Here is a 10511-nt window from a genome sequence, read left to right as displayed (position 1 = left end):
AATCGTAACAGGAAAGCAAGAATTTTAATGAATACTTCCTTATGAAAATGGTCCTTACTGCAAAACCGAATTTCGTTTTTTGCGATGATGTCATACACCAAGGGCAAAGGGTTTCAGCTCTCCTGACACTGAACCATTCAAACACCTCCTGATTTCAACTTCTGGAGTCATCCATTCATTTGAACCCAGATTTCCCTGGTCTAAGTCCAACACTCTCTAACTCCGCCACAGCACAATGGATTTTTTTTTAATGATTTTTTTTGGTCCTTGTTTCTTTGCTGCTGTTTACTTTGTACAACACTTAGCGCTGGGTGAAGACTGGATTCAAATCTCCCAAATCATCCATGGAGCTCAATGGGTCAGCTTGCGGCCAGTACCCAACTCTCACCTTAACCTACATCACAAGGTTGTTGGGTGGATAACACGTAAAGGCAAGATATAAAATAAATAAATTTGGCTTGTCCTGGGTGTTCAAATTGGCCTTATTTTTGGAACCAATTTGGAGTCTATGAAATTGCTCTCTGGGACCAAAATGGCAGCCACTTTTGTTAATTTCACCATCACCCACCTACATTTTGATTGGAAAATAATGCTCCACATGTCTGTCCGCAATAGAACACAGGGCAGAAAAATGCCACTCACTTGCACAGGCAAAGGAATCCTTGTTAAAAGGCTTCAAACAGTGGCAACAATGGACAGGCCCCACCGTCGGGGTGGCACTGAAGAGGTGCCCATTTATCATCTTCTTGTCCTTTTCTTTGGAGTCTCTGTCCTTCTCTTTTGTTTTCTCCTTGTCTTTCTCTTTTTCCTAAAAGAAAGAAAGAAAAGAAATGTGTGAGGATGGGAAACCCCAAAGACAATGAGCTCTTGTGTGTGTGTGTGTGTGTGTGTGTAAGACACTTTTCACCTGAGGGAGAACATATTTGGGAGCCATATCACTGGACACCACAGGTATTCTCACCTCCCATTCTGTCTCACACCAAGCTCAGTCCTGAGTCATTGGCTGTGGACATTCAGAATGAGGCACATCTGAATCAGCCACATGACCAAGGCTGTAAGTATTTACCTTTGCAAGTGCCTGCGGACATTCACTCCTGTAAGATTTTTTACTATTGCACTTTTATTAATTTATGAATCACCTTTCTTTGCGTGTGTCAAGGCAATTTACAAACGTATCATAAAAACAGTTAAACTAGGTGGTGGTTGTTTTTAAGTACAAAAAATAACAAGCTAGGTTTAAAAGCAATACAAAGCAAACATCTACAGGAGTAATATTTTCTTCTAGCTGGAAAAGCCTGTTGAAAGAAAAATGTGTGTGTGTGTGTGTGTGTGTGTGTGTGTGTGTGTGTGTGTAATTAATTTTTCCAAACATTTTCACAATAACCATCAAATCAAACAATTACATTATTTCACGAGTTGACTTCCCACTCTCACCTCCACTGTTCTTTTGTTCAAACCTTTTCTTCTGCATTTTATCTTTATCTACAACCAAAAACCCTCTATTACGATATCTTGTCGTTTTTCTTCCACTTGCTTTTATCTCGAATCCCACTCGCAATTTCATTTGACTCTAATGCTTTTTTAAGTAGTCCACGAAAGACCTCCATTCCAAAGAAACATGTTTTTAATTGCTTCTGGAAAGCACAAATAGTGGGTGCCTATCACAGTGATAGCCACCAACTTGGATGGTTTTTTGGGTGTTTTTTTTTAAAAAATGGAGATTAGATAAATTAACGCAGGATAAGGCTATCAGCGGCTGTTTAACCATAGGGCAATGGTTACCTCCACTGTCAGAGGCAAGGCATTATGCCTCTGAATACCTGTTGCCGACCATCAAAAGTGGGAAGAGTACTACTGGACTCAAGTCCTTCTTTTAAGTTTCCCATGGGTATCCAATTGGTCAATGTAAGAACAGGATGCTGGGATAGGTGGACCCAATTTGGTCTGATTCAGCAGTCTCCTTATTATGTTCTTATGACTGATGAACTCGGTCATATTTAGTATGAATCAGCAGATATTTATGGCACTTGTCAAGCCACGGACCTCAAATAGTATTTCGGAGGACAAAAGATGATTTGCAAGTCTGTTTAATTCTATCTGTCTGCCTGCGTAGCAGCGACACAGTTAACTGCAGGAGGGAAGCTGAAAGCGTTGGCAGCGATAGCGGAACGGTGACAAAAATAATGGCAAGCCCTGCAGTCTTCAGGAGGAAAAGCTCTGAGCCCCCTGGATGACACATGCAAATCTTGGTAACATGCTACGTAATTCTGCATCTCCGTGTCTCTCTGAATTCAGTCCTAAGTGTCTCGAGAAGCACAGTGCATACCTACAATTATGACTGTAACCCCTGAGGGAAGTCTTATCTTATCAGCCCCATTTCAAGCACTACATTCCAAAGCGAGAATGCAAAGTTATAAAGCTATAGCAAGCAGTCCTTCTTTCAACTAGGCCTGTCTGAAGCATCAATCCTTCTGTAAACACACTTTCTCGGAAGTAAGCACCACTGAATTTTGTGAGACTTACTTTCAAGTAAACGTGAGCAGGCCTGGGCTGCTTGTCTGCTGTGGCTTCCATAGGTGTTTTATCCTGAGCCTAAGTTTGCTACCCTGATTCCAAGGATGCAATGACTTGGGAGAGTAGTGGAGGCTACTAAGCAAAGATGCTTAGACTGTGGCCTTAAATCTGGGGTAGCCTATGTAATGCCTCCAGATGTTGCTAGACTGCAACTCCCACCATCCCTGGCCATTAGAAAATAAAATAATAATAATAATAATAATAATAATAATAATAATAATAATTTATTACTTATACCCCACCCATTTGGCTAGGTTTCCCTAGCCTCTCTGGGCAGCTCCCAACAGAATATTAAAAACACGATAAAACATTAAACATTAAAAACTTCCCTAAATTAGACCATGCTGGCTGGCTGATGGGAGCCTGCCAGTTTCCAGACTGCACCATGTTGGCTACCTTTGCGCCAAACACATTGCCAAGAGTTGTTGAAAACTACACTCACTGTCAATCCGAAACTTACTTCTTTTCTGAAACCACGGAAGCTTTCGTTACTATTGAACTCCTATCAATGATACAAATCGTGAATTTTAATCTGGGAGAGACATTGCTGAGTGAAGAACGTCATGCGCCCCCCCCCCAAATAAATCACTGGAACAAAGAACAACTACACTGGACGTTGCTGCTTTAAAATATTCAGTAGCATCTGAAACATTGAGGAGTAGGAATTTACAACGTTGCCATTCTCAGGATACAAATGAGATCCTTCAGTCTGCAAAAACAAGTTGGAGCAAAAGAAAAACATACTTTCACCCCACAAGGAATAAATTTTGCTCTTTTTTGCATCTGCCTTTTGCACACCTTGTGTGTCCCCCCCCCCCCCGCAACATGATCTGCACACAGCGTTTGAGGAACTTTACTCTTACTCTCAAGAAGCCCTTCTGCCAATTTAACCCCTTTGTTTGTTTGTTACACAAGAAAATCTTGAATAAAAGATAATTTTACAAACAGCCCTCCTGCCTCACTGTGTTGAACATGAATCTGTGCTGAACCACGTGGGGTCTCAAAGGATGGAACTCTCTCTCTCATTCACGCATAACCCCAAAAACCTACACAGAAAAGGCTAGGCTGAAATCCTTGTCTTTGACATGCAAGTTTTCTATGTAAAGGAAATGCTTTTTATAAGGAGAGGCATTCTGTCACGCAGGCCCCCACCTGACTGAAATGGTACAACCCAGATGGAGGTTTATTGCGTCAGTGAGAACGAGACCCAAGAATGCTGGAAGAAAGTTGCTTGGTGCTGTGGCTAACATCGTGAAATTTACAATTTTACTTTAGTCATGAACTTACTAAGTGGCCTGACGACACACACTTCTCTTATCTTCAACGCTTCCTGAACAGAGCAAGCTTGGGCCAGGTTAAGCATAGCCATTGGGAAGGCAATATCTTTCTGAACGCCAGTTGCTGAGAATCTGAAGCAGAGACTGATGCTGTAGTAGTCAGGTTCTGATTGTGAGCTTCCTACAGGTATCTGGCTGTCCACTGTGAGGACAGGATGCAGGCTAGATGGATGGACCACTGGCCTGATCCAACAGGGCTCTTCTTCTGCATTATAGGAGGTTATTTGGAAAATCCAGGAGGGCCATGATATAGCTCCTAGAGCGCTGGCTGAGACCAGTTTTGAAAGAACATGCCAGAACGGTTCTTAAATACTGTCACTGGTTAGCTGCCTGTTTGCTGGTTTAGGACCCAGGTTACCTAAGGACTGTCATCTATGCCTAAATTAACCTGCCCAAGTATTGAGATTATCTTCAGAGGCCTCTGTCCGTCTGAGATGACATGAGTTGAGACTGAAGGGCCTTTTCGGTGGTGGCACTACAGTTATGAACTCTCCCCACAGAGAGACATGCCTGGTAATGAATCCTTGGCAAGAAAGGGCCTTTTTATTTGCCAGGGTTTTTCAATGATCCACAGCTTTTAAGTGTTAATGGCTGCTGGTCCCTACTGTGTCCTCAAAACAAGCCTGAGAGGTAGTTTGTGTTGGTCACAGGGAATTTCAGCTGAGGGTCTTCCAGTGAGTTTCACGGCTAAGTAGCAGTCTGGACCCAGAATTGCCTCACTCCCAAGTTCTGTGCCACACTGGCTCCATATATTGTAACTGCGAAGAACTATTCTATTCTATACTTGTAAGACGCCTAATTGAAATGACGGGTGCGATGTCGAATTTTTACAAAAAGCAAACAAACAGGAGAGGGTAAATAACACCAACTTATTGAAGGCAGCTGTTGCAAGGATTACTCAGTTAATATGTTTTGAGATGCTTTGAAGGCTCTGAAAAGACTGTGTAAACACTAAGTAGCATTATTGCTTAATCCCGTCTTCTCCTTTTGACATCAAAGAGCACGGATAACTCAAAGAGGCTAACAAGACGCCTACACGCGCAGCATGAATTCTAAGTTTTCTTCTCAACACCTATGGCTCAAGGAGGCTTCTGTGTGAGTCAACAATCCTTCACTTCCAGGACTTTAAGCATCCATTTGTCCATTAAAAAGGTATCTTTTACCTGAGCGCTTTGCTTCTCAGCCAGCAGGACCAAAGCAAGCACCAAGATTCTAAATTCCCCAACAAACATAGCCCTTGTTTTTAAGGGATTGTATGGCTTTTGTTTGGTTTAGGACCAGCCTCACTCCAATAATGAGAGAGAAAAGGGGAGCGGGAGGAGGAGAGAGAAGAGAGAGAGAGGCAGGCAGGCAGGCAGGCAAGCAGACACTGGCTTCAGTTAGAAAACAGGAAATGGTGTATAACAGCTTCAGGAATGGAAAAGGCCTTTTCAAAACACCAATCAAAAAATGTTTTGTTTGTTTTTTAAAGAAACCCACGACCCATCATTGAAAGCAGATAAAATGGAATCTTCTTCCAAATCCAGTAGAGATGGCATGAGAGTTCAGGCCGCACCAGAATGAAAAAACGGTTTTGGGAGGATTTGTTCCACTGTACAGCCAAACCTGGACTTTCAAGACATCAGCCTCCAAATCAGGCACAAGCAACTAATGCTTTCTGTGTTTAACACACACACACACACACACACACACACACACACACACACGCCTCAGCATCCAAGGGCCGTAGCTCAGTGGTAGAACATTTGCTCTGCATGCAGAAGGTCCCAGATTCAATCCCTAGCATCTCCGCTCCTGGTATGGCTGAGGGTATCCCCTGTCTGAAACCCTGGAGAGCCTTTGAGGTAGATTGAGGTATTGAAGTAGATGACCCAATGGCCTGTTTCAGTAGAAGGCCACTTCTTCGCTTATCTGGCGAGACATAGACTCTTACCTCCAAGTGCCACCGTCCAATCAGCCTCACCGTGATCTGGGGTACGTCGGATAATCTGTTCCATTTTAGGGACATGTTTCCCAGAGATATTAGTGCAGGAAGAGCAATGCCGGACACCTATCCATCCATAAGGTTAGTGCGGGGTGTGTGGGGAGAAAACCCTCCTTGCTTGCTGCTAAGGCTGCTGTCATGTAAGGGAGTTTGGGGGAAAGGAAGTCAGAAACAAGTTGAGCAAGAGAAGGAGGGAGGGGAGAAGGAAGGGCTGTTTCTTGCGAGTTTCCTCGAAGAGGATCTTAACCCTTCCGATGCTAGAGAGGTGACAGCTGTTATCTCTCAAGAGATTTTAAAGAAATTTAGAAAAAGTAGTGGATGAGTGCAGGGGAAGCGCTCTCTCTCTGACAGACACAGACACACACACACACACACAGAGAGAGAGAGAGAGAGAGAGAGAGAGAGAGAAAGAAAGAACAACAAGAGTTTATCTCACACCCTTGCTAATAATCATTTCCGATTGCTGGTGGCAAACCAGCAGACTGTAATGATTTGCACTGCTCACTACGGCTTCCCTGCAATTTTCAGCTACAGAGCCAGTTTCAAAAGGCACAGCTGCATCTTTAAGAAGATGGTAACGGCAACCTGCAGTATTAAAAGCAGGCACTGAAAAGAGACTTCCTGTTTCACTTCCTCTTTTGAGATTTTTTTTTTCTTGAAACAGAAAGAAAAGAGGGGAAAGGACAGCCATACACATTTAAGAACACAAGAAAAAGCCCATGCCTCCAGCAATTCAAGACGAAGGAAGCTCTGCCTATGTGTGATGGTTAAAACTGTCAGAACACAACCAGGAGTTCTTTAACTGATGGTGGACTTCATGTTAGAGGGAGCTCATGATGACCACCTCAAGTGGCGGGCGTTCATCAAGCTCTCTGCTCCTGACATCATGGGAGTGCGCATGAGAAGTTAGCACAGGGATAGCATATGCAGCTGACACAGGCGGCCATGTTGAGACACACACTGTCATGGACTGGCTGGGTGCAGAGAAGTGGTGGGAGGCACTGGCTAGGGAACCCCCGGCTAGGGAACCCCCAAGGGCATCGCCAGGGGAAGAAGGCTCAGAGCCAAGGGTGGTGGGGCAACGATGAGTGGTCAGAGGGAGAAGAAGGAGCAGACTGGGAGGAGAAGATGTCGGAAGCTGAAGAGGCAACCGTGTTTGGTGAGCAGGAAGAGGCTGTGGCAGAGGGTATGGGGTCAGGAGACAGGCTACGGAAGAAACCTCCCCCTCCTGCTGCAACCAGCTCCCCTACCCCTGGTCTCCTAGAACATGCAAAGAGGGCAGAACAGAGAGGGGTTGTGCACAGGCACTGTTTGCAACTGCTTGGGAAAGACCCTGGAGAGGAGGAGCTTTAGGACGTGGTGAGAAGGCAGGGACCTTCAGTCCTTGCAACTGCCTTTTTGGAGCAAGACCTACTGGGATGAGCTGCTGGGACCACTAGACCTGTGCTGTTTTGGTTTCTTGAACAAAGAGTTAACTTCACTGGCCTCAGTGTTTTGCTTTGATTGCTGACCTACGCTTGACTCCAGTTACACACACACACAAACACACACACGCACACACACACACACTCCAGTAACACAGGGATGGAGAACCTGTGGCTCTTCAGATCTTGTGGGACTCCAGCTCCCATCAGGCCTAACCTACATAGTCAACAAGAAGACAATATGGAGCCCACCAACAACTGGAGTACCGCAGGCTCCATGCCCCTAAGTTACTGGAATTTTTGGGGTGGAGTGAGAAAAATCTCAACATAGCTACAGTTTTCAGAAGAAGCCCAGCCTTGGTTCCTTACAACATGTAGCTCTGCTTCAAGATGAGGAGCATTCTTCTGAGTGTGGCATAAGAGTGCTGGGACCAGGACCAAAAGATCAAGAATTCAAATCCTTCACTCAGACATGAAGGTCACTGGATGGCTTTGGGCCGGTCATTCTGTCTTGGTCTAAACTACATGACAGGGTTGTTGTGAGGAGAGGGAAACTGTTGAGGGTTTTTGGAGGAAAGGTCAGATATAAATGTAATAAATCTATAAATAATTTGTTTAAGCCAAGGGTGAGGATCCTCCAGGTGCTGTTTGACTCAAACTCCCATCAACACCAGCTAGCATAAAGGTAAAGGGACCCTGACCATTAGGTCCAGTCGTGACCAACTCTGGGGTTGCAGCGCTCATCTCGCTTTACTGGCCGAGGGAGCCGGCGTACAGCTTCCGGGTCATATGGCCAGCATGACTAAGCCACTTCTGGTGAACCAGAGCAGCACACGGAAACGGCGTTTACCTTTCCGCCTGAGTGGTACCTATTTATCTACTGGCACTCTGATGTGCTTTCAAACTGCTAGGTTGGCAGGAGCAGGGACCAAGCAGCGGGAGCTCATCCCATCATGGGGATTCGAACCGCCCACCTTCTGATCGGCAAGTCCTAGGCTCTGTGATTTAACCCATAGCGTCCCCCGCGTCCCCCAGCTAGCATAGCCAATGGTAAAGGATGATGGGAGTTGTAGTCCGGCAACATCAGGGGGAGGATAGGTCTTCCCACCCCCAGTTTCAAGCAATGAAAATTTTACTTTAAATTGCTCTTTTTTTATCCACAGGAGGATGAAAAATAATAACAATCACTTGCTTTGTGTATAGTACAGTAACAATTTCTGACTATAATCTGGAGAAAGCCTGGCTGTGAAATCGATTGAACTGATAAAGCAACTGGGACCTAAGCTGTTATATGTATGTGCAATATCACTTGCTGTACCCTGAACATTTTATTTTTAAGAATGTCTAACAGGCTTCATGGAATATTGTGCAAAGCGAATTAAGTGGTTTATTGAATGTTCTCTCATAAAGGCATAACCTGCATAAGGCAATGGAAACTGAGACCTCCACAGCAAATAGCTAAAGCAGGAGCAGTAAATTGCACAGGGCCCAAAGGGCCACATCACATTGTGGTCAACCCTCCACCATGCACTTGTCAATCACCTGATACCATCGGAGATCAGGTGGATCCGACTCCAGCCAAAAGCTGTGCAGCTTGCATTCAACATCAAAGGTAAACAGTGCTGAATGCAAAGTGTGCTTGCAAAGGGAAAACTGGGAGCAGATTCTAAGGTCGTTCCTTTACAGCCACACCTTTTGCCTGTCCCACATCTGACATCACATGTGATGTCAGTTGAGTGACAGAAGGGCATGGTCCGTGAAAAGCAGCCTCACACACACACACTTTGAAATAAGGAGTGTGGTTTTCCCCTCTCACCATCTTCAGACAAACTCTCACGAAGTCTGTACACACAAGAGACACACACACCCGCAAAAGGAAGCCAGTGTCCCTTGCACAACTTTGTCTAACAGTGTTGTAATCTTTAGGAAAGATCATTGCCCGCACACTAAGGCAGTTTTTTAAAATCAAGTTGTATATAGCAACCAAAGTGCTATTGATACACAGCAACTCAACTTCATATCAAATAGTTGTTCTGCTGAATAATGCAAGCCTTTGGGTTCTTTCCTTATTAACTTTTAAATTCCTTTTCAGATTACTGAATTGTATGAAAAATTGTGGGACAATGCAGTGATATTTAAGATACCAAAGCCCTTAAAAAAAAAAAGTCGTAAGGAAGAAATTCTGGGTGTAGTCAACTGAGTTTTACTCAGAGTAGACCCACTGAAAATAATAAACATGATTAAGGGCTTATCCATACTTACCTTTAGCTCCGCTCTTTCCAGGCAGAGCTTAAAAGCTCTCTGTGTGTTTTCCCTGGAGCTTTCCCCGCAAAAACCTGATCTTTAGTGCTCAACTGGAGCAAACCTCAATTTGGGCTTTCCGTGGATTGCTGTTTGCTCCAATTCAGCTTTAAAGAATGGTTTCTATCTAATCTAATCTATCACAGGGGAAATTCTGGAGCAAAAGAAAGAACACTCAGATATGGAGCTTTAAAGCACAGACCATGCCTAAAAAGAGCAGAGGAAAGTGTGGATAAGCCCTAAGTCAGGTCCATTAATTACAAAGGGTTTACTGTAGTAAAACTTAATTGACTACCACCCCCTTTTTATAACTAAACGAGTCTTTGTTGTTTTTGCAATTTGAGGATGGACAGCTCTAATACTGAAAGAATTGCTATAGCTAAGGCTTTGTTTTCCTTTTTTTGAAGGTTTAATTTAAGAAGAAAAACAACCCCGACAAACTTCTGCTTTTAAAGCTCCTGACTTTTACATCATCCTTCCAAGGCATCACCCGTACTCATCATACAGTCGTCTGCTTCCAGTATCCTAGCTGTGGACTATCGCTAATGCGATCAGGTAGCTCTGCCAAAGGAGAAGTTATTGGCACACCGCATGGGAAAGACTAAGTTAAGCTCAGCTTTCCAAACCTCTCTTGACAAACGTCCTTCCCACCAGCATTTCTTAGAAGAGCAGAAGGGTTGCAGGAGACAGGTGATCTCGCTTGACTCTCAGAGCATAACTATGAGAAATACAGACTTTCTGAGTAGGTTTGAATGTAGGAACATAGGAGGACAATTCCACAGAAGCACAGCTGGTTACCCATTGATTACTAATGTGATTATGATTGTAGCTGAACACGGCTGTGCAGGCAGTGTTAAGAACAAATGAAGATCCCTTAGCCAGCATCCTGTT

The 10511-nt window shown here is 44.2% G+C and overlaps 1 protein-coding gene across 12 annotated transcripts in view; it reads right to left on the bottom strand.

The window, feature by feature from the left end:
* Nucleotides 1-10511, bottom strand: part of AKAP13 (A-kinase anchoring protein 13) — a 239199-nt gene that overhangs the window by 30802 nt on the left and 197886 nt on the right. For all 12 annotated transcript variants that reach the window (XM_083474938.1, XM_083474931.1, XM_083474932.1 and 9 more), the window contains one exon: nucleotides 643-808. In XM_083474938.1, the coding sequence (XP_083331064.1) occupies nucleotides 643-808 (166 nt within the window). The remainder of the gene's footprint in view (nucleotides 1-642; nucleotides 809-10511) is intronic.

The sequence above is a fragment of the Podarcis liolepis genome, assembly GCF_965112155.1.
Source record: "Podarcis liolepis genome assembly, chromosome: 14".
Taxonomy (NCBI): domain Eukaryota; kingdom Metazoa; phylum Chordata; class Lepidosauria; order Squamata; family Lacertidae; genus Podarcis; species Podarcis liolepis.
Note: the sequence above shows the minus strand (reverse complement) of the source record. Positions and strands in the feature narration are given on the sequence as shown.